The sequence below is a fragment of the Protomyctophum bolini genome, assembly GCF_963924005.1.
Source record: "Protomyctophum bolini genome assembly, chromosome: 16".
In the NCBI taxonomy this organism is placed as follows: Eukaryota; Metazoa; Chordata; class Actinopteri; order Myctophiformes; family Myctophidae; genus Protomyctophum; species Protomyctophum bolini.
This window is the reverse complement of record NC_137877.1, coordinates 34,186,067-34,211,313: the sequence shown is the minus strand read 5'-3', so window position 1 is coordinate 34,211,313 and position 25,247 is coordinate 34,186,067. Positions and strand designations below refer to the sequence as shown.

The 25,247-nt window shown below is 42.9% G+C and overlaps 2 protein-coding genes across 5 annotated transcripts; both read left to right on the top strand.

Moving 5' to 3' along the window:
- The first annotated feature begins 6,359 nt into the window (after nt 1-6,359).
- Nucleotides 6,360-18,357, top strand: LOC308330280 (GTP-binding protein 8-like). 4 transcript variants are annotated; one of them, XM_080785104.1, is made up of 9 exons: nt 6,360-6,462; nt 8,547-8,747; nt 9,059-9,212; nt 11,315-11,413; nt 11,593-11,723; nt 12,144-12,243; nt 14,296-14,414; nt 16,373-16,504; nt 18,277-18,357. In XM_080785104.1, exons 2-8 carry the CDS (start codon nt 8,575-8,577, stop codon nt 16,455-16,457), a joined length of 861 nt encoding a protein of 286 aa, XP_080641230.1. In that variant the 5' UTR covers nt 6,360-6,462; nt 8,547-8,574; the 3' UTR covers nt 16,458-16,504; nt 18,277-18,357. The 4 variants fall into 4 exon arrangements, with proteins under 4 accessions (XP_080641230.1, XP_080641229.1, XP_080641228.1 ...); XM_080785103.1 differs by having other exon boundaries at nt 18,175-18,286; XM_080785102.1 differs by lacking the exon at nt 18,277-18,357 and having other exon boundaries at nt 16,373-16,912.
- slc10a2 (solute carrier family 10 member 2) lies at nt 18,277-24,701 on the top strand. The gene is made up of 6 exons (XM_080785101.1): nt 18,277-18,788; nt 20,983-21,101; nt 21,770-21,858; nt 23,522-23,697; nt 23,928-24,085; nt 24,408-24,701. The coding sequence occupies exons 1-6, from the start codon at nt 18,385-18,387 to the stop codon at nt 24,596-24,598; spliced, it is 1,137 nt and encodes a 378-aa protein (XP_080641227.1). The 5' UTR covers nt 18,277-18,384; the 3' UTR covers nt 24,599-24,701.
- Nucleotides 24,702-25,247: the final 546 nt, after the last annotated feature.

Here is a 25,247-nt window from a genome sequence, read left to right as displayed (position 1 = left end):
CTAAAGCTGAACGAGGAGCTCCGGTTTTATTGATTAGCTGGCTGTAGCAGCCAGGTAATTCACAAGACAGGAGCACGGATTAATTATGTGGCAAATAAGCATGGCTTTGGATTTGTTTAGTTTTTTGTTTTCCAAGCAGATAGCCTGACACAGTAGAGGGTATGCGCATGCATAAAGTGAGTGGCAAATCGAGTGGCGAAGTGAGTGGCAAAGTGAGTTTAACGTTGTTTAATGCAATATGTACGGGTTGTCAAGGCCATGCAGAAAGTAGTTTTTTGCCACTCAGTAGACGTTCCCGCATAACTTCCGGGTATGATGATGATGTCACACGCATAGCCTCTATATTAACCTTTTTCTGTGATGGGCATGTCGCCGGCAATTCTTTAAAAACAATATTTCTAAAACAATTAGAACATTATTCATTATGTGTCAGTAGAGTAAAATTAAATGTTCCTTTCTTCAGACAGCTGTGGCCTCGTAGACAAGGGACATTCACAACAGGTGCTTAGTATTCCCGGGATATGGCAGAAAAGCAGATGGGGGGAGAAGGAGACAAACGCAACGCGTGTGTCATCCTGTGCCGTCTGGCCCCCCCACCCACCTTGCGCTGAGCCTATGTGACAGACGTCAGGATTTGTAGAGGCGCGTTGATGGGTTTGACCTCCTAACTCCATAAATGCTCTGAACTTCATCGTGTGGGTTGGGGACAACGGGAGGAGACTCGGGGAGCGTTGGTATTCCAGGGACGTGTGTCATTGTCTCCTGACAGGTCTAAGGATTTGCATACAGGCCAGGCAGAGAGGCGACGTGGACATGAATGGGCCGATGGGAAGGATTGCAGTGGTTAACATGCAAATGACTCTGGTAATGGGCCTGGCGAGGTCACCGGAGGTCAAACCCTGTGATAATTCAGTGTCAGATTAAAGCGTCATCCATCTATAAAGGGATTGTGTGTGTGTGTGTGTGTGTGTGTGTGTGTGTGTGTGTGTGTGTGTGTGTGTGTGTGTGTGTGTGTGTGTGTGTGCGCGCGCGCGCGCGCGTCCGCGTCCGTCCTTGCAGCTGGACTTGTTCCCTGTGATACATTGTGACACTCACGGCTCAGAGAGCGGTCTGCTTCTCCAACCCTGTCTGCAACACATCAATCACACAGGATGAAAGAATCAGAGACAGACAGACAGACAGACAGACAGACAGCGAGAGGACATTGAATTGAACAAATAGTTTATTTCTGTGCTTTACAATTACATGGTTAAACACTGCTTTACAATTACATGGTTAAACACTTCAGTTATGTTTACATACACAGAGGTGACACCGAAAAGGTGTGGGCTGAAGCCAAAGCGTATAATACCCTATACCCTTAGACAGGATAGACACAGAGAGAGACAGGACAGACAGACGCAGGAAGAGAGGAAGAAAGAGAGATCTAGAAATATAGGGAGAGAGTAGCCCAAGATTTAGACTCTCGTAGACGTATTTATCGATTCTAACGTCATCACTCTACGAGTCTAAGCGACCTTACCCCCATGGCTGGCCGCCAGCGGAAATCCCGGCCTTAAAGTAACTCTTAACTTGTACATAATGCAACATCTAAGCTTCTTTCCCTGCTGACCCACTTGTCCGGTTTGTGTGCGGAAAGCAATTACAACCCGTAGTTTTCAATAAAAAAGGTGTTTTGAGCCACTCTGTCTCGGAATCTGGCATCCATCTTGGATCTCTCCTCGTCTCCCCTAATGAGTGCAACTGGCTGCGCAACCCTGACCGCTAGGGGCGCTGATGCACATTTACAATCGAGGAAAATCCAAGATGCGAATGCCAGATTCCGAGACAGAGTGGATTAAAATACTTTTATTTGAAAACTACGGACCTACGGGTTGTAATTGCTTGCTGCACGGCCAGCCATGGGGGTAAGGTCGCTTAGACTCTTGTAGAGTGATGACGTCAGAATCGATAAATACGTCTGCGAGAGTCTAAATCTTGGGCTATAGGGAGAGAATGAAAACACAACTCGTGTAACTCGTGTTTGGGAGGGAACGAGGTCTTTATCAATCGTGTAACTCGTGAATGGGAGTCAAAGTGAAAGAAAGAAAGAAAGAGAAAACAAACAGAGTCAGAGATGTGGGCCTGTTTGTTTTGATGTGTGGGTTGCCAGGTTGTTTGGGGACAATCAATTCTTTATGATTTTTCTTTTTAATTGTATTGATACTCCCCCCTGAAGAGTTAAATGCCATGGCGGCCCCCCTCCACCAGATCTGTCTGCTTAGGAAGACGATTGATTGGTCTGCCATTTGATCCCCCGGCCTACGGTGAAGGATGGGGCTGACAGAATCATGAGAGAGTGACGACCTCCCCTCCTTCCTATATACTCTCATTCCTCTACCCCCCACCTCCCTCTCGCCCTCTTTTTGTACCATCCATCCATCCATGCCCTCCTGCTGTCGTGATGTAATGGTCTCGTTCTTCCCCTGCTAAGTGCCTCTTTAAAAACCCCGGGAATACGTGGTTTTTGAAAGGCGTTTTAATGAATCCTGCCCATCGCTCTGTTGTGCCAAAAATCACATGAATATACCGGTAAATGTCCGCCGGTCACTCTGTGGCTAATAGCCGGCATCCATAAAGCCAGACACTATCATAATGCCGTCGATATAGCAAATTCCTGCCCCGTGAAGTGATTTAGAGAGAAAAGAATGAAACGGTGAATTAAGGCTCGATGTATACTCGGTTACACACGGTGTCGCGCGTGCGGAAACAGCAGAGCTACACCTTGCGACGCATCACATTGCCGAGGCGTCGCAAGCTTGTATATCTGCTGTTTCCGGTGTGCGACACCCGTGCACAACGAAGTATGAATCACCCTTAATGCAGCTCACACACACACACACACACACACACACACACACACACACACACTCTCTCTCTCATTTACTAAGTAACCTAGAACCAGACACGGTTTCTCTCGACTCTTTCCTCATTTAAGACAATGAACCCCATTTAAGACAGTGAATTATACGGTGAATTAAGTGCTGAATTATGTCCCCTCATTGCACGACACACGGGTGCACATGTAATAGCGAGAGAGGGAGATAAATGAATGAATCCCATATTGAATTAACCCCTAGGATCCAGGCAGCACTCATTACATGACGCACTGCGTACACATGTCAGGGACACGCTGCCTTAAGTGGGTGATTAATGAAAGGCAAGACATGCATTTAAAGCCTGGACATGAGAGAATAACAGACTATAGGCTGAGTACATGGATGGAAATGGATGGAGAGAATCAGTGAGGGCACTAACAGGATAGCTCTGGATTAATATGTTTAGAGCACACGCTATCAATTACACCAAGACATGCTAACATCAAACAGGAGTGTGGGGAGAGGTGGATGGAGGTGACAAAGGGAAATTTTCAGAGAGAGAGAGAGAGAGAGAGAGATATTCAATAGTCTGCAATGCCACCATGTGGCGAAACACGGCAGTCTTGGGCTGACCATGACAAGATCCAGATTCCAGGGTGATTTATTGCGAAGGGCAGAGACCAACAAAATGGGGTCCCCAATCTATCCTCAGCTAAATATAATGCTTAATGAGAAAGTGTGGAGCTTTAGCATAATTGAGCATCTATAGCTAGCTTCATTTACAGTCAATCATAGGTTCTCTGTTGTGTTCTTCCAGACCAGAGGACAATGAGTTCTGTTGAGTGTCTTTCTACAGATAAACCAGCAACTACTGTATGACAGCAAAATAATGCGCGCTTGGTGTACGTATACAATATCCCAGAAGTCATATTGACCAAACAAGACTGAGCAAAGCAGAAGACCAAACAATCTATTCATATTGATATAGGTGTGAAACTCGATATCAACATAAACATAACTTCTCCTTCCCTATAGCCTATCAGAGAGGAATGCAGGAGTCTCTCTTATCACTGCCACCTCCAATAACCACATTTATGGAGACACCTCTTTGGCTTGCTATATGTAAACGTCAAGTATTCTAATCCCCAATAATCCCTTCCAAGAGGGTGATGGAGGACATATGTGACAGGTAGAACTGCAGCTCACCCAGTGAGGAGGAGGGGGTTTGGGAACGCAGCCATCCCAAGAATGTTTCTGTAACTTCACGCAAGCGTGCATCTGTGGAGGGAAATGCAACGGCTTCCAGAGAGGGCTTAGTGTTGCTGACTGATGTGCTGTTGACCCGGGTTGATAGAGATACAGGATGATGTCGTCACCTCCAGGTTTACCCTCCTGTTAAGCACTTGAACCCTGCCGTCCCTACTTTGGGCATGTTGAAATCTTTAAAATGCTTTGGAACATTTCGGATCTATACAAGCTCAAAGTATGCCTCACGATGCAACACACTGTGAGCTTGGAGGAATAGCTCGAAGATACTTGGAAAACAACATTGGAGGAGGTGTTGATTTAAACCGAAATTGCAATAAACACATGTCCTCCATCCTGTGCAGTGGCCCTAAAGATTTTGATAAATTTGATATAAAGGCTGTAATACTGACCTCTTCCTCGGATCACCGTCTAAATCACCTTGATAATATTTCAGAATCCAGACAAAAAAACCCAACTAAAAACGATATTGCGATATTGTGACACAATTTTACTTGAGGTACAAAAGTAATTTATTGCCATCAACATACTTGCTGTACCAAACATAAAAGTATTAATAATATTATTATTATTATATTAGTAATACATGAATGTGTTTGTTCACAGTGTTCATCAATTTTATGTTGCAGCTGTTAAAGTTGGGGCTGATTTTAATTGCTTGGTAAGTCTAGCTTAATAATACATAATCATTTATATCACTTAATGTAAGTTTGGTATTAATAATGTAAATATGCAAAGTTACAAGGACTAATAAGAACAATAATTATGTTCATAGTGTGCCTCAGGAAAACATACCATCCGTGTCTGTCCAGAATGTAGCAGCATACTGTACGTAGTGAATGAAGACTTTGAAGCAATTTAATGAAGATTTTGTGTGAATTCACACAGTGACCATGACCTTTGACATTTCACCTGAATTCCCCATTAATTGTGTGTGTGTGTGTGTGTGTGTGTGTGTGTGTGTGTGTGTGTGTGTGTGTGTGTGTGTGTGTGTGTGTGTGTGTGTGTGGACTTCTCCTTCCCGGTATGCATCATAGTAAATGCGACCTGCTGTCGCAATTAAGCTCATATATGGAGATCCCTGATCATTAATATTACTATTAGTATATGGATATATGTCAGAACCTGTTCTTAAATTCCCCATCCATCTATCCATTCTTCCTCATGTCTCCTTTTTGACTGATACCATGTCCATTTAAACTCTAGACGGGCTGCCCCAAAGTTATTTGTGCAGCCGTGCCCGGCAGCCGGCGAAAACTAGAGTTCTCAACAGGCCCAGAAATTAAGTCCCGGCCCTACCTGGGCCCTCATCAAACCCTGTACACGCAAGACACCATTAGATCTCCATATACAGAGCTGACCTGCATGTTCTGACATACCATACGTCGGTCTGACCTCATCAAACCTGGTACACTCTCAGGCGTCTTACTGGTTACTTCCCACCACTTTATAAAACAGGTCCAGCTCAGTGACTGTGCCATCAGTGAGTAGCATACAGTTCCACCTCATGCATCAACAGAGAAAAATGGAGCTCAGTCCAAAAACGGATTCATATAAGTGAGTTATATTGTGTTGACCTGGGTAACATTAAACACATGCTTGGATAGAGATATGATCTCATCACAGCCCGTTTAACCCTACACTGATATCAGTTGTTGCTTGTTATCATGTGGGGGTGCACTTTGATTTAGAATAAGTTTTGTTTGAAATTAAACTGAATTCATTTGAAAGCTTGACATTTGGCAACTACCTGTATTTTTGTCCTTTGAACTGTGAATATGGCAGTAGCACATTCAAAGCATTGCTGACTGAATAATTACAGTCCGATAAAAAGAAAATTCAGGATTTGCTATAATTCATGTGAGAATTATATAGACCTACAAAATAAATAAATTATACTGATAGGCGGCTACATGATATACGTACATAGAGGTTCACACACACACACACACACACACACACACACACACACACACACACACACACACACACACACACACACACACACACACACACACACTCACACTCACACACTTATGCTATTAGAAATGTATGAAATTATTATATATCATGTATATACAGGAGGGCGGATCTAATGTATAGACTATAATACATATTGCAATTTGATTTAATTTATTTTTGCAGATCCATTGTCAACTAGGGGGAAACGGGGTGCGGAACCAAATCACAAATGCAGCGCTGTTATTGTTTCCTGGGACTCATTTTAGTGTTGCACCGCTACAGAAGAATGGCGGATTTGGAAGGAGAATTGGACAAGTCGCAGTGAATTACTTTTATTTACAGCAGTATAGTATTTAATTCCGCCGTTTTCACTCATGTAAGTCACATAATGGACATCAATTATTGTCTGTCCCGCATTTTAATTGTAATAATTAATCCGTAAAGTGGTTTTATTATCCTGACCTGGACCCTTGATTACCTTATCCTGTCAGGCAGGTGCGAATTTTGGAGAAATGACATTGCTATGAACGCTAAACTAGAAGTCAACTTTGGTTCACATGATACTCTGCTAATGATAATCATGACAGTCATGTTTCAGGGCTAGAAGTCAACATGAAAGTGTAAAACATTATCGTATACTAGTCGCAATTTTCTCCACTATAGATTTTTGAGTGCCACTCAGTGGTGTAACCACTCCAAGGAACAGCAATGTCCGTGTTCACGTGTTGGTTCCAAACATATCACCTGCACAGAATTTCTTGACAGACAGTAGCTGAGTCACTCATAACATGTTTACGTGGATTTTTATGAAACAAATGCTTTGCTGATTGAAAGAGTAATTCAAGCTTTCCCTACAGCTACAATGTTGGTGAGTTTATTCGTTGTTTAATACAAGCAGATCGCAAAAGCAATTTGGATGAGTGGGGATCGAGTCAATGGAGAGTACTGCAACTCTAGATTCATCCCATTATAAAAAACTCTAGAGTTGCAAATTGTGTACATCATACTGACTACCAATTAATAATGAGGAATGCCATCTTTTTATTGAACATCTTTAAACATGTACAATGATACCTCATGAATGGTATAGCTTGGTTGCATGTTTCACATTTTAAGGACAGAAATGCTATACTAATTGAGTATTTCTTTACTGGGGTGCAGAGCTGAGCCTTCCGCTGGTTTTCTACTCTACTGTAACACGTTACAGTACTGCAGTGACTGCAGTCAGTTACATTGACGTGCTGTCTCAGGTCTAAAAAATAGTCCATGAAGTAGAACGTAATCCACTTCAATAAATGTTATGGAGATTTAAGGCTACAATCTGACTCTAAGTCATGTCCTCGTCTTGACATATGGAGATAAGTGTGACTGTAACATCCAGGAATAAAAGCCACGTAGGAAACCAAACATAGCGCTCAAAAAGAGCAAATCCTATTTACATACTTTACCACACAGAGTGGTAACATTAAAGGGACACCCTTTTTGCAACAAAAAAATATGTTAATGATGTTTAGAAGATTTAGAACACTTTCCTGGGGGGTCTTTATATGTGTAATTTGTGGTTTTAGACATTTTAAATGTAAGCAGTGAGCCCAGTGTCTCTGATGTCATGGACATTGGGCTCACTTACTTCCTAGACTACAATTTCCATAATGCTTTGGTGCACTGCTCCTCCTTTTGGATAGCGGGAGGGCTGTCTTACTGAGACATGTGGTCCAGTCAGTTAGTGAGCCCAGTGTCCATGACATCAGAGACACTGGGCTCACTGCTAAAATCTAAAACATCTTTATAGGGTGACGTGACGTCGTGGCCTGACGTCACGCCATTTCAACAGGTGAAGTGTCCCTGTAACGAAGACTCTCATTTCTATTCATATCAGGAGGAGGAAGAGTTGGTCATTGGACATTTAGGGCTGTATTTTGCGTGTCTTAAGTACCAGGACTTATTCCCTAACTTGAGTAAACTAAAGACCTGGAGGCGTGGTCAATGCTCTTTGGCCACTCAGAATAGCCAAATGGCATTGATCACGCCTCCAGGTCTTAAGTTTACTCAAGTTAGGGAATAAGACCTGGTACTTAAGACACGCAAAATACAGCCCATAGTCTCCATATATGGGGATATTCGACTAGGACGTCGGGCTATAGGACATACTGTATGTCATGTCTAGTACGACTATCCCTATATTTGGTCCGGGTTAACCTAATGCTGATATCAGATCGATATGATCTTATTGGCTCAGTCATCCTGACAAAGCCTAATCGGATATAATACATAATAGAGGTCTGCTCAAGGCAGAAGGCGGAAGTCGACGCATCCTGGTTTAAGTTCTAACTTAAACTGCGGCGGGTTCTAACCTAATATGTAATCAGCAATAGAGCCTTGAGCTATTTTATAGTCCCTTTAAATGCCTTTCAGAATGCAGTCTAAGCAGTCATCTTCTAACCCTGCCTCTGTCCTCAGGTAGGGCTGACTACTGAGTGGAGAGCAGATGTTTTGTCGGAGGTGGGTCCCTTGGCTGAAGCCCGGGGCTCCCTTTAGTTCTGTGCCTCGGCGTGGTGCTCATAAGCTGGCCTCGCTTCAGTCTGCAGTCTCCCAGATGTCACAGACACAACTCAGAGGCCTGCTTTATCCCTCCGACCAGCTGGAGGCTTACCTGGACAGGTCTGCTGTTCTGTGACTTATTTATATTATTTGTTCTAACTGGCATATGCAATTATGCAGCTAATACAGTGGTTTGGTTATACTTGAGTAATTGTCATAGTATTGTAAGCTGATTTTAGAGGGTCTTTCTTTATACACTATCAGAGTTCAAATAAGCATTTTAAAGAAATTAAAATGTTTGAGAATATTAATGTTGCTGCGTTCCACAGAAACCCATTACTGGATGCCAGGTTGTTGAACTGCTTAAATTCAACTGCTTGTTGAATTGAATAAAATACAAATAAAACATTAATGTAAGCCAAACTCGACAGGTCTGTGGACAAGAGCCAGTTCCAACTGTTTCGTCCCGGTGTGGAGGATTTGTTGGAAGCAGAGAAACTGTTCTGCTCGTCTCCCACGCGTAAGATCGATTATCTCACATCCGCTGTGAGGATGGATCACGTACCCAACCTGACACAGCCTGAGGTCAGTGGATGGATGTGTGTGTGTGTGTGTGTGTGTGTGTGTGTGTGTGTGTGTGTGTGTGTGTGTGTGTGTGTGTGTGTGTGTGTGTGTGTGTGTGTGTGTGTGTGTGTGTGTGTGTGTGTGTGTGTGTGTGCGTACAGTATGTGTTTGCGTGTGGGAGTATGTGCGTCTTTCGTCAACGATTAATCAATAATTGTCATAATTACAATGAATGATTTCATTGTGTTTTTTGCCTTTTAGGCTTTGTAAACAGTAATCGCACATGAAATATTTAACAAATAACTTAGCAGTTGAGACGACTAACAGTCTAAGTCCACACTAATTCTCCATACTGTATACATGGATGGATAAGGGGTCAGGACAGCTAGGCCTTTTCAGGGAGGGGTCAGAATAAATTATGGACTTGGGCTGTTATTCGTCTCAACTGATCAAAATGTTCAAAGCCTATTACAGAAATATACACAGAAATGAGTAACAATGACTGATACCAATAATCCAAATAAATAAAGTATTATAGTGGAAACACAGTATAATACGTTTATACAATATTATCAAATATTCCAAAATTGTGAACATAGCTGATCTACAAACTATGTGTTGCGATGCAACTCGTTGTGAGCTAGTGGATCAGCCATGTTTGCTATTTTGCATTTTCCCCCAAAACATTTTTTTTTAAATGGCAACGACAGGAAAGAGGCGTGGCGTGTGTGTGTGTGTGTGTGTGCAGAGCTCATTGATCGTGTAGACTGATAGCCGTCACTCTCAGTGTCACGAGACTGCCTTCATAAATCATAACTCAGATTATGCAGCGGCCCGGAGCTTCAGAACGGTGTCTGTACCTCCTCCTCCCACAGTTCATCCATATTTAATAGCAGCTGTTGGAGCTTCCTAACAAATGAACAGATTTATAACCTGCAGAGAGCAGCGTCGTTGACCCTCTGGGCTCCAAATGAAACGCTGTATGGTGTAGTAGGACAGAGGCATGTTAGTAGCTGCTCTGTCACAGGGCCATGAATCCCTGGCCTGGAGAACTACATTCATCTCCATGACACGTGGGTCAAACTTACAATTTATATCACAATATTCATGGACGTTCAGTATTCAATATGGTTCCATATTGCCGCATAGAGGTACAACAGTTAATTGATTGAATTGATTAAACCCATATATAAAGGTTGAAGTGAAAACAAAAAATTAAATGTGTTTTTTTTTCTTCTTTCCAAACGGTTAAGAAATAGCGAAAATTATATAATGATTTGTTTAATCAAATAAGGAATCAATAGAATAATCACCATGAAATGCAGATAGCAAAAAATAACACACTAAGCAAAAGTGTCCATTTGAGGTTGTGAAGTCTTAGAGAGTTGAGATTAAAATAATCACAATATTTATGAACAAAATGTCATTCAATATTTGTCATTCAGTATATGTTTTCTCTAAACTACCTAAAGCTAATGAGCCTTTGGTATTACTGTTGTGTATCCTGATTTAATTTCTATTTGTTTGCCCGCTTTTAGTCTCACCAAAGCATATCTCTACACATCTGTCTCCTCCTAGCTTTCTTTTTAAACACTTCTCCTATTGGTACAAAGAGATGCACTATGCCAGGACAGTATATGTACAGTAGCTCCATGAGTATTTATATTGAAATCACACATGATTTTGGTTAATTGTTTTCTTTACACAGTTGACACATGCTGTGGAGGATTTTTTTTGTATAGAATATTTTGCATCACATTAATTGATTAAATTATGAGATCATGTTTAATGCATAATTGACCAGCTCAAGTAGAGGGCAGTCGTAATAATTTGTTGGTTTGTAGTTCAGAAATGATTGAACCAGTTGATGAAATTTGTGTATAATTGGAATGTTCTTTGATAGGATGACCTGGATGGATGAATGATATAAAGAACAAATTAATGAGTGGAAGAATAAATTAATTGAAACCGTCATTAAGATAATTTGTCTTACTTTACCTTTATGTTTAGGCAGTCAGTCTGGCGTGCACAGAGCAACAGTCAATATCATATCACACATTGTTGCTATATACTCTGTAGGTATTGTAAGTATGTATTAGAAATGAAGTGTGTTCATTTCTTAGGTGTGTTTTATTGGGAGAAGCAACGTGGGAAAATCATCTCTCATCAAAGCTCTCTTCTCCTTGACTCCTGAGGTGGAGGTTCGCGTTTCCAAAACTCCAGTGAGTAGAACATGGTGAAATTAAGCAATGAGCCACAATAAGGCGTTGTTCGACTCGACACAACGCATCATGTTTCTACACCGTGTAGACTAGAGTATAGTGTTGTGTTTTTAAATAGAAGTTGTTTATTAACTAATAACACACTCATGAGGCTTGGCTTCCATCTGTTTCTTCCTCAGGGTCACACGAAGAAAATGAACTTCTTCAAAGTAGGGAAGGCATTCACCATCGTTGATATGCCGGGATATGGCTACAGAGCACCCAAAGACTTTGTAGACATGGTGGAGCCTTATCTGCTCGCAAGGGAAAAGTAAGCACTTCAGTAAACATTACACTAGCACTGCTAAGGCTTTATACAGCTTGCCCACTGTTATATTGTGCAGACAACGTATCACTTGACATGCTGTTCAACATATTCAAGTGTCTGTACTCTGCATTGCCAGGGTTCTTGCGTGGGTGGAATAGGCTCCCTCCTTCTCTTCTCCATCTCTCCTCCCCCACTCACTCCCTCTCTCAACCAACCCCTCTCTCTATTTTTCCCTCTCTCTCGCTGATCATGCTCTGGTCTGACGCACCATCCACCTGGAAAACAAGTGCACCTTTTTCAATCCGACTAGTTTTCTAATCATACTGTAGCATATACATATGCCACACGCACACACACACACACACACACACACACACATTCATTCATTCACCTGACAAATGCCTACTTGTTATTTGTTTTCAGCCTGGTGAGGACGTTCCTACTGGTGGATGGCAGTGTTGGTGTCCAGAAGCCAGACCTTATCGCCTTGGAGATGTGTGAGGAGGTCAGACGACCTTATGTGGTATGGAAACTACTAACAATAATGTTAACAACCTGCAGTCTCTAGGCTGTACAGGTTTGTGCTTGCTTTATGTTGTGAGCGTCACATCGAAATACATTTATTTAGGGGTGCAACAGTTAATCGAGAAAACGGATTTAACCCATTTAGACCTGGTGCTGCTACCTATACGTTGTTTTTACCTTTAATGCCATTTAGGCCTGACGTCGAAAGAAAAACCTTCGCTCTGAAAGAATATATATTCAAAGATTTGTGCCGCAAATAAGGCAAAAATCTACAAGCTCACAATGTGTTGTAACGTCGCAACGCAACACATTGAGCATTTTAAAAATATATCTTTTAACGATCCTCTCCTCTCCTCCCCACCACACCCACCTTGGTGTCGGCAGCAGATGAATGTTGAATGCTCCCACTCAGCTATTTAAAACCTGCCGCCTCTGAAACGGCACCACAGATTAGTTATAAATTCATAATGAAGTGTCTGTGCACTTAAATATTCATGCTCTTCAGTTATTAACTCATTGACCACAGCTAAGGCGGTGACATAACAGGGCTTTTGGTTGATTAAACTTCAGTGCTAAAACAGAGCTTGATACATGGTTCAACTCCTGAATAACAGTAATACGATTTAAAATGAATATGATTAATCTCTGCCAGCCAGGCGAATTTGCCTGTGTGTGTGTGTCTCTGTCTGTCCACAGCTAATTTTGCATTCTACTGGGCCCGTCGGCTTCATATTTATTTTTCTCAGCTGCCAGCGGAACAAGGAACAAAATTCTTGAATAGTATTCAAATCGTTCAAAGAGGATTATGAGGCTATGGACTGAAACTACCCTCTTGTGCTCTACCAGCACACCTTGTAGGCACATATTATCATGGCCAGTGTAATGGACAGTCCTTTACTATGCCCAGTACTATTATAGACAAAAAAAAAAGATTAATAATAAGTACTGGGCAGACTGGCTAATGTTTAAAATGTTAACAGGTAATAGGATTGTCATATTGTAGGCCTGCACGGAAGAGCAAACTGCAGTGTATTTAAAAAGCCAGTAGATGTCACTAGAGCTGCTTCTTTTCGGAATTGTAATCAAATCAGTCATTTTGAACATACATTACTCTACAAACTTGCTGTGTAGAGTCTACAGGCTCCATTGAATTCTGATATTGCTTATTAGAAAACAGAAGCATTAGCAGAAGTGACTTCTGCTCATGCTTCTGTTTTCTGATAAGCAATATCAGAATTCAGTGGAGCTTGTTATGTCTGCTGCATTTTATTTTACAGCTTTATGTAATTCTAAGAACGTCCATTTTATTTTATGTCGCAGCACAAATAATTATGCATGTGTAAAAGAAACCCTCTTTGTCCAAGCTTCCCACATTTAAGAACAGTATATAATAACTACAAGTAATAGCATTTAAATCTGACATATTGGAATATTACTATCATTGTGCACCTTACTACATTTACTAGGATACTATTTAAACGTTTTGTAATTGTACTTTGATGTGCAGATGTTTAATATTTAAATGTATTGTAAGATTCCTTATCATCTGCAATGTGTTGATGTAGTGTAATGGAAAGAGGTAATTAAACACAGTGAGTTCACTTGATTTTATTGGAGGTAGGTAATGGGTATGCTGGAATAGTTTTAGGATAACGTTCATTAGAGAGTCCAAAGGAGGTGGGGAAAAAGCGAGAGAGAAAAGCAGGAAGAAAGTGGAGACACAGCTTTTATTGTTTTTGTCTGAAGAACCGTTTACTGTGCACCTGTATTAATGGGGAATAAGTTTGAGTTGAACTTAACTTTATTCCCTAATACAGGTTGACGGGGACAAAAACGTACAAACTGTACAACAAAAGCTGTCTGTCCAGCATGAACAAAGCAGCCTCTGTTTCTTCCTGCTTTTCTTCTTCTCTCTCTCTTTTTCCCACCACCTCTATTGTTCCTGCTTAGCTCACCTCCCTCCGACGAAATCAAGGAACACACTGACTGTGTTTAATTATTCCTGTCATATGCAGGTGTTCATATATTTTAATATTCCCGTCATGTGCAGATGGTGGTGACTAAAACGGACAAGGTGACACGAGGGGCTCTGCTCTCTAACCTGCTGCAACTTCAGGAGCTTGTAAAGACTCAAACGACAGGGTGTTTCCCACAGCCCTTCCTGGTCAGGTAGGACCGGCTGAACTTAACATGTCACCATACTCTTCATAAAAACGTGGAGCAGACCCACAGCACATCCTCACTTAGCGTAATAGTAATAGGCCAAAGGAACAGAACACACCGTCCCTGCCCCCTCTTTCTCCCTGCCTCCCTTAGGCTTTGCCTTGGCGACACAAGCGTGGTGTGACACCCCACCAATCTGTACCATGCAATATTCTTCTGTTGGTAGGGGTATTGTTAACTCTTGTTTAGATTTTCGTGGTAGATTGGATGATTGCACTCTCCCACAGTAATTAGGAAAAAACGACACAGCCATTTCCATACTCGGCTACAACAGCTTGGCACCTCTACCACTCTGCGTACCGGAACACCAGCGTCCACTTGCCACTGAGAGACAGACAGTGTAGGAGAGACAGACGGTAGGAAAGCTGAGAGGGAGAGTTTAGAAGGGACATATAGTAGGAAAGCTGAGAGGGAGACTGTAGAAGGGACATGTAGTAGGAAAGCTGAGAGGGAGACAGTGTAGGAGAGACAGATGGTAGGAAAGCTGAGAGGGAGACAGTGTAGGTAGGAGAGACCGACAGTGTACCAGCTTACAGGGAAGCTGAATGCACTGGCACAGATATAGATTTTTTTATAAATATAATATAATAATCGCAGTTTAATTTTATGAGGTAACATCCCAGTTCTGCTGTTACAGGAAGTCTGATGACAGTGCAGATGTCCATCAGGTCAGATAGATATCTGTGATCAAACGAGATAAGATAACAGAACGACACACACACACACACACACACACAAACCTCCCTGTTCTTTTAATCACTACTTTTATTCACTAGTACACTACTCACGTGCACACAGTCAGAACGAATGATGTACAAGTACATGAGATGCCAGAAATGTATGTTTTTTTAACTAGAAAAGCAGTTCCTGCAGAAACTGCATGGACTTGCTGAAAACCTGCAATGTATATGATGCACAATAGAAAATGCATTAAAGCTGAATTAAACGTTTGTTATTTTTACCATTGGCCCGGTGCCGTGATGATGGATGGTGACTTATCACTGCCACCCCAGGAAGTGTTGTTATGACAACCACAGAAAGATCTGACCCTTCCTCATGCAAACACTTTGTGATCTGAATGAAAGTCAGTAACATGTATACATTTGATGTAGTACGCACACACATGCACACACACACACACACACACACACACACACACACACACACACACACACACACCTGTCCTTCAGCCTGATGGCCTCAACCGTGTGTGCGTGCGTGCACATTTGCACAAGGTCGATGTCGTCTGGCTGAAAGACAGGTGTGTCAAGTGTGGAATGAAGATAACACTGATGACACTGATAACAAACTGATAAGAAAAACCCCTGCAGAGCTACTACTTCTACTACGTCTGTAATCCACGTATCTCGAGAACCGTTCAACCGACCAACTTCAAATTCGCCCCAAGCGTCGTAGACGACCCGAGGGAGTGCAGTGCCCGGTGTCGAGTCGGTCGGATTTGCGGTTGTCCAGAAGCACCATAAAAGGCTCTGGACGCGGCCCAAATTAAGTTATGAGCCTTTTTTGTCTTTCTCACACAGTGGCGAATCATAGTACAACTTCAGGGAATCTATATGTAAAGCAGGTTGTACACACTTATACTTTACTGCTTATTAAAAAAAAAAAGAAAAAAAAAGTGCTTGTCTAATTCACTGTATGATGAAGGCACTACTGTGTTGCTGTCATCAGTCACGCCATTTGTTCTCTCATCCTCTCCTGAGTTTCATGAAGGGTGGGGCTCAACACACACACACACACACACACACACACACACACAGAGTGGATCAGAAGATTCAACTGTAGTGTGAGTGCAATAAAAATCAATACTAGCGACTGATCTTGGTCTGTCTGTCTGTCTGTGTCTCTCTCTTGCTCTCTCTCTCTCTCTCTCTCGTCCCCCCCAGCTCCCATACTTTCTCAGGTATCTACGTGTTGAGGTGTTTCATCGCTCACGTAACAGCGAACCTCAAGGCCACCAGTACAAGCTGATCTAAGACTACCTGAGTATAATGGACTATTATGGAAATACTGCACAGGTGAAGCTTTAAATGTTTCTAACAAACCTTGAAAATAAATATTTTTGTATGTTTACATACATGCACATCCTGGTTATTAAAATAACATCAGAGCAGTCATATTTTGGACTAGAGAGTTGAAGTTCAGCACGGTCGGTAAATGGTGCATTTATGTAGCACTTTTACATAGATTGTGCATTACATTCACCCATTCAGACACACACATTCATACACCGATGGCGGCGGAAACCATGCAAGGCACCAACCTGCACATCGGGAGCAATTAGGTGTTCATAGTTTTGCTCAAGGACACTTTGACAGTAACTCTGGGGGAGCCCGGGATCGAACTGGGAACCTCGCGGTTCCTATCCGGCCTCTCTACCGGCCACTCTACCCCTGAGCCAATGCTGCCCTGGTTGGCGGGTTAAGACTCATCGGGCTGTATTTTGCGTGTCTTAAGTACCAGGTCTTATTCCCTAACTTGAGTAAACTAAAGACCTGGAGGCGTGATCAATGCTCTTTGGCCACTCAGAATAGCCAAATGGCATTGATCACGCCTCCAGGTCTTTAGTTTACTCAAGTTAGGGAATAAGACCTGGTACTTAAGACACGCAAAATACAGCCCATCATGTTCAAAATGTAGAATATCTGTCTCTGCTCTGTTCTGTCCAGTGAAGGATATTGTCTTTCTTTCAGAATATCTATATAATGACTTTATATAGAATCATAAGGACATGTAATTAGTGAATAGTGACCTCAGACTTCACTGTGGGAAGGAGATTGACATGTTTGATCTCTGTTTTCTTGATTTAATGAAGAATTCATTTTAATCGGTTTCCTACATGGAATGTTAGTTCTGTACATTTTATGGGATAATGCTGTTTTATTTGACAATAAAAGTGAAATATGCGGTTAATGGTATGAGTTGGTTGTTCAATAACTTTTGTGTTAAATATTTCCCCCTTTAGCTTTTAATAAATGACAGAACCCAGGGAGTGAAAAACACATGAACAAACTGTCTTTAACTCCTTTTGCATCTTTCATTAGTTTTGCATCTTCGAATATTAGCTAATTCAAAGCTGAAGATTCTAAATTATTCCCCTATGATGTTTGGAAAAGGTATAGTGTATGATAATGATTGTGTCTCAACTTTGATAAATCAAAGGATAAAACTATGTGTCATTTTCATCTCATTTGTTTTTAATTGTCTGTATGGGTGTAACTTATCTAGCCAGGAAACTGATTCTCACTATTTAAAAAGTTACTTTGGCGTCACGAAGTGATTGGGCAAAAATCTAACAACCCCAAATGCAGGAGCTTTTACAATGTCCTTTCCCTCTTTTACTGTGATTGGACTTGACTGCTGGCACTCCTGATGACACACACACACACACACACACACACACAGAGGACATTGTGTTGTCAGGGTGTGTCTGCCGTCCGCATGGGTTTAACACTAAAGGCATCTTACAGTACCTTCATGGAGGATGATGATGCTGCACATGCCTGGAAGAGTCCAATAAAGGTTTTAAAGGCTCAAAGGGCGATAAAAGATGAACATGGTGTAATCACATTTATTGTACTGTAGTGCGAGTTGAAACGACTTCTGTCTTTATATGCGTGTGCTTTTAAACACTGACCTCGTAAAAATGAAACTTTAAGCACAGGTTAATTTTTTACTTTTTTTCCAGCATTTCCCACCCTCCCGTCCAAATGTGTAAGTCGCTGCTGGCTAGAAGTTAAAGAGCAGCAGGGTGTCAGTCCTCATTGTGTTTCTTGGTCTCTGTGGATAGGAGCAGAGCCTGCAGAGGAACCTTCTAAGGCTTGCCACACCGCCAGGGACATCTTTATGCCATTCTTCACGGAGTCGGGAAGCCTCCTTTTCTTTTATCTTGTGAACCATGACTAGCACGTCCGCCATGGCCACCACTGTGCTCAGTGTGGCATGCCCCTCCGATGCCACCGTCTGCTCGGGGGCCAACTGCCTGGTTCCTCCCAGCAACTACAACGCCGTCCTGAGCCTGGTGCTGAGCGTGGTGCTGACGGTCATGCTGGCCATGGTGATGTTCGCCATGGGCTGCACCGTGGACGTCCTCAAACTGTGGGGTCACATCAGGAGGCCGTGGGGGATCGTCATCGGCTTCCTGTGCCAGTTCGGCATCATGCCCTTCACGGCCTTCGCCCTGGCGCTGTCCTTCGACGTCATGCCGGTCCAGGCCATCGTCATCATCATCATGGGCTGCTGCCCCGGGGGTTCCAGCTCCAACATCATCTGCTACTGGCTGGACGGAGACATGGACCTCAGGTGAGACATGATGGGCTGAGAGGAGGAAGGGAAACATCAATCAAAGGTCCAGTTGTCATTTTGATTGGTTGGGCTGTAACGGATGGATGACTGACTGACTGACTGGTTGTGTCTGTGGGGTCAGCTGCTCAGCTCACGGGTTAGGGTTAATAGTTTTAATAGTGTTAACAATAGGGCTGAGAGATTTGTTCAGATTGCAGGGAAATCTGATTTGTTTCTCATATCTGATCTTTAGGACTGACTGTCCAACACTGTTTAAATCTGATGTTTAGGAGTGAATGTCCACACTGTAATTTGTAAGTCATCAGATCAGGTCTTTGCATTCAGAATCTAGGAACAAATCTAGGAATTTGGTTCAAAAATGATGCATACCGGTAAACAATGCAAAGAAATATATACATGTATTTATTATTAGTATTATTGTTAATAACAATAATGCATATCAGAATTATATATTTTTTTGTTATTCAGAATGAATGAAAGTAATTCCAATCTGAATAAGCTAAACTGACGGATTGGCAGCTGTCTGGGTGGCTGACTGTAGATTCATTGTTACTGTCACTAGATGGCTGACTGGTTCATTGTTACTGTCACTAGATGACTGACTGGTTCATTGTTACTGTCACTAGATGGTTGACTGGTTCATTGTTACTTTCACTGGATGACTGACTGGTTCATTGTTACTGTCACTGGATGACTGACTGGTTCATTGTTACTGTCACTGAATGACTGACTGGTTCATTGTTACTGTCACTGAATGACTGACTGGTTCATTGTTACGGTCACTGGATGACTGACTGATTCATTGTTACTGTAACTGCATGGCTGACTGGTTCATTGTTACTGTCACTGGATGACTGACTGGTTCATTGTTACTGTCACTGGACGACTGACTGGTTCATTGTTACTGTCACTGGATGGCTGACTGGTTCATTGTTACTGTCACTGGATGACTGACTGGTTCATTGTTACTGTCACTGGATGACTGACTGGTTCATTGTTACTGTCACTGGATGGTTGACTGGTTCATTGTTACTGTCACGGACGACTGACTGGTTCATTGTTACTGTCACTGGATGGTTGACTGGTTCATTGTTACTGTCACTGGATGACTGACTGGTTCATTGTTACTGTCACTAGATGACTGACTGGTTCATTGTTACTGTCACTAGGTGGATAATCTTTCAAGAACCGATTCTGTGCTGCGATACCGAATCTGTCGGCAAGGCCACTCAGAATGTGTATAGACTGTTGATAGGGGGAATGAAAACACAGGCACACCACAGGAAGTGGGGGGATGAGGCCGTGCCAAACGGGCCAACATCCTGTTATACACATTCTACTGGGGCCTGCCCCCAGAGGCAAATTCAAAGGAAACAAACAGCAGAGGGTGCTGTTTTTTCCCGTTACACACTATCTCTATAGTCATGTGTTCAAGATGGATCTGTCCGATATTTCATATTCAAATTGACGTGAAATATTTCACAGACTTTCCTACTACGCTGAGGAATATTATATATCCCACCCTTTTCACATTGTCCTGTTATAGCGCCACCAACGGGTGTATTTTGGCTAAAATCATTTTTGGAACGAAAACAAATGCCTCAAATCATCCAATTGCCATCAATGGTGTAAGAACAAATGGCACCCTTTTCACATTGGCCTATTATAGCGCCACCAGGAGGCCACAACCTGACCTGGCCTGGGTGGAGACCTGGGCACTTTTTCTAGTTGTTACTGTCACTGTGTGGATGATTGTTTGGCTCGCTGGCAGTGACTGTGGGTTGTTGGCTTTTTGTTGGCTGCCTGAAATAATATGTGATTGAACACTAACTGACTCACTAATTACTGAAATTACTGTACACTACAGTACTAATTACGGTTTAATAATACAGCTAAAGAACAAACATCCTGTGTGTCTAAATGGAAATGATTGGCCCTGCTTAATGACCAGTTGGTTTAATTGCTTTAGTTTAATGTAATGATGTTTAATTGGATTACTTTATGACACGTTTAATTCATTGTTCACGCACTCCACTCTAAGATACCAAGTTTCGTGCTTGCAAAGCTTTTTTTGCCCATGAAACTTAATACAGTTACAGTGTTACATTTATTGGAAATATTTTTTTGCCTGAATATATTTAGATTTTTGAATGATGACACATGTTTCCATGTACCCGTTGTGTGTCCTCAGCATCAGTATGACGGCCTGTTCGTCCATCCTGGCCCTGGGTATGATGCCTCTGTGCCTCCTCATCTATACCAGTGTCTGGACCTCCGCAGACAGCATCCAGATCCCTTATGACAGCATAGGTAAACACTTTTGTAGTTTGTTTTCCTGGTGCAGGTTTGTTCTGAGATCTGATTTAGTTCTGACCTGTACTCTAATTGGATACGTGAAATTCATTTACGGTAATTCTAAGATTGGATTTGTTCCAAGATATTACAGAACTGTTGGGTATTATATAGACCTGAGAATCCGAGTAATTACATAAAAAATGCGATTCAACGGCCCACCACCGCAGAGGTTTTGAGTTTAAATCCGCCAGGGTGCATGTCGAGCTTCAATTGGCTCGTGTTCGGGGGAGGGACGCTGGGTGGCATGGGTCTACTTTACGTCTTTACGCCCTGCCGGCGGGAGCTCCTCATTGGCAGGTAAGTTGGTAGGATAGAACAGCATTTTTATTGACTATAACTTAAATTATTTTATTGTCTGTAAAACCCAGTGACATAGCTGTAGAAATAAAGTTAATGTATAACAACTCTGTGGGCACGGTGACGCAGTCTGCAGCGTTGTCGCCTCACAGCTAGAAGGTCCTGGGATCGATTCCCACTGGGGACACTAGGGGGCGTGTTCTCTCGTTCGCGTCATCAGTGCCCATACCCTAGGTGGGATGTCCTTTGTCCTTTGTACAAGGTATTCCTGTACTTCTCATTATGTGGACATAAATAAACATTTCAAATGTGGGTGTGTGTGTCAGGTATCACTCTGGTGTCTCTACTTGTTCCTGTCGCTTTGGGAATCTTAGTGAAACACAAGAAACCTGAAGCTGCCAAGAAAATACTCAAGGTAAGAACACAGACACACAGACACACACACACACACACACACATGCTGTCCGACAAAAACCTTGTAACCTGTTCAGCTGGGTTCTCTCCTCAGTGGCTTGAGCAATTGATCTGAACTTGCACACAGGCATTGACCATCAGCATCTGCACGTGTTTTACCCTTTCCCAACATCTAAGCTGTTCATTTATGTTTTTGTGTAAACACCTACAGTCTAGTTAGTAAGTAGTGATTCTGTGTTTGGGCTATGCGATGCTGGGATCTGTTATCGCCATGGTTACAGGCAGCGCATGCGTCAATGCCCCCTGTTCCCACTTTTTATGAGTGGGAGACGGGAGTGTGCTTTGGATATCATCATACTACTAGCATTCACACGTGCAACAAATCCTCCAGGTTGTGTTATTAGCACGTATAGTAACTTAGCTCAAACAGCCTAAACATCAACTCATGGCTCTGGGAGAGTAGAGTAAATCCCTGGGTAGCACAACAGAGCAGAATGTCGACATTGCATGGGGTCCAACTCTCCTCACGGCTCAGGACAAAAACGTCACACACTGTGTGTGTGTGTGTGTGTGTACATTCATTAAAAAAATCGATGCAACGACCGACGCATCGACTTCATTAACACAAGTCGATTCAAATTAGGAGAAGTTAAAAGAAAAAAATAAAAAAACACACATTTTCATTTGTTTTCCCCGTATTATTTTTGCTCTATGTGTGCGTGTGTGTACAGAATTCAAACTGTAGGATTGGTTATTGTCACGGACGTGTCATTCTTTCCCTTTGCATCGGAGTTCAGCCACAGCCTTAATTAACAACCTGCAGCTGTGTTCTCCTTTGATGTGCGCTCTCAGCGTGTCCCACTAATTGACTGTAAGAGAAGTACAGAAGCGCGCAAACTTTGTCCCCAAACTGTACCCCCCGCCACCCCACCCCCGTGCTGACAGTGACCAGCTTTACTCGCGGGACGCATGAATCTCTCCGTCTCCGGTCAGTGCGGTTTGTTTGCATGGCTCAGAAAATACGAAGCTTGAGGACGTTATGCTTGGAGTTGTTGTCGGAGGAGGAGGAGGAGGAGGAGGAGGAGGAGGAAATGTTCACGTCGTGAACGTGGAAGGTAATAGCAGATTGTATTCTGATCTGATGATGTGCCAAACTCCTGCTGGCTGCAATAATGTTAATTATACCTATGACCTATGACTTCTATTGTGTTCTGAAGGTACACATGGTATTTTGTATTGTGTTATGGCTGTAGTGAGCCAGTGTGCTGTGCCAATTATGCCTAGTCTGTCTGTTGCGTTCTCTTTTCTGGTCTATGTGCCAGTGTGTGCGTGTGTTCCTGCACTGTTTAGTGTTTACAATTAAATGTATACTGTATGTTTTGATAATCATCGCCTTGCCATAGATACAGTGTGTGTAGCCTAGCTAGCCTATGTCTTTTCTAATGGGTTTCTGTGCCATATTGGAGAGGCCACTGTGTGCGCTGTATGTTTAGTGCGGCTCCGTTTGACACGCTCCGTCGTTTGACACGCTCCGTATTTGAGCGCGTGCACCCCCACCCGTCCCCTGTTAAAGCCCCCCTCCCGTCAAAAACTTGTTAATGCCCTAGTGTGTGTGTGCTGTACCTTTGTTCACATTGTATTTGTGTGTGTGTGTGTGTGTGTAGGTGGGTTCTATCGTGGGCTTTGCTCTCATCATCCTCATAGCGGTGGTGGGGGGAGTGCTCTATCAGTCGTCCTGGACCATCGCTCCTTCACTCTGGATCATCGGCGCCATCTACCCTTTCATCGGCTTCGGAGGGGGGTTCCTTCTAGCCCGCTTCGTAGGCCAGCCCTGGTACAGGTAGGACTGCATGTGTGAAGGTCGTTGCTGTACCTCCATATCGACACATTTGTATTTGTGATAATGGAATTCTTGATTTTATCTATGACATTTAGATCTATATGACACAAAGATTTTCATATTTTATTCATGCAGGATGTACTGCAGTTGCGGCCCATATTGAAACAATATCAATACTGCTGCCTCATCACATTAACCGGGTGTTTCTGTGGTGGTGGTGGTGTTGTCAGGTGTCGTACCATCGCTCTGGAAACGGGCTTCCAGAACTCCCAGCTATGCAGCACCATCGTTCAGCTGTCCTTCTCTGCAGAGGAGCTGGAGGTCATGTTCGCCTTCCCTCTCATCTACAGCATCTTCCAGATGGTAGCGGCACTCGTTGCCGTGGGAGGTGAGGGCTTCATTTACGCCAGTGCTTCTCCAATATTTTCATGTCATGTGGACCCCAGAAAGAGTAGCTACTACTTCTACTTTAGTGGCAGATAATGGGGATCCAAATGAATAAAGAATAAAGAACGTCAAGGACGTTATTAATGGCGCTGGGTACAGATGACGAGCAGGCTCATCTTAAGGCGTTTGATATCGCTATGACATTGCCTCGCTGTTTCATTTTTGGAAACGCTCCGGTTGCTATGCATTTCCCCAAATCAATTTCTTTTTTTAAATCAATGATTGAGGTGTGTTGTACTGAGTCAGGGTGTTCTCTTTCCTAGGCTACCAGGTCTATAAGAGGCATTTCAGTAAGAGCTTACCTGCAACAGACAGTGAGTGTCCTGCAGTGGAGGCTGGTGACGATGGCGTCGTCAAACAGAAAGAGGAACTCGCCCTGGAGAATGGAGGCTTTGTCTCCGACGAGAACGGCAACACCAAAGAGAATGTGAAGATTAGCAACACTGAGCTGTGAACCGGGACCATGTCACAGACACACAATGCTGTCCTCTGCAGGCCATAGCCATGCATTGCAGGCCCTTATCTGACTTTAAAACCCCAGTGTGATTCACTATTTTCCGTCTGCTGTCCCTGTGCAGGTTTATGTGCATTTTGCTTTATTTATATTCCATATGTATGTTATTTATTTTTAACCATCCATCCATCTTCCATATCCGGAATCGGGACGTGGGGGTAACGGGGATACCAAGGTGTTCCCAGGCCAGTTTGGAGATACTAGATGCCTGAACCACCTAAGCTGGCTCCTTTCCAAGCGAAGAAGCAGCGGTTCTAGTCTGAGTCTCTCTCGCCTGACTGAACTTTTCCCCCTATATCTCATTTCGGGCAGCTTGTTCTTTCGGTCATGATCCACACTTCATGACCAAAGATTGCTCGATATACAGAGAGCTTTGCCTTCTGGCTCAGCTATCTTCGTCACAACAGTACGGTAAAGTGACTGCAATACCGCCCCTGCTGCTCTGATTCTCTGGCTGATCTCCTGCTATGTCCTCCTCTCACTCGTGAACAAAACCCTGAGATACTTAAACTCCTTCACCTGGGGCAAAGTCTCCTTCTCTACCCTGACTGCACAATCCATTGATTTCCTGCTGAGAACCATGGCCTCC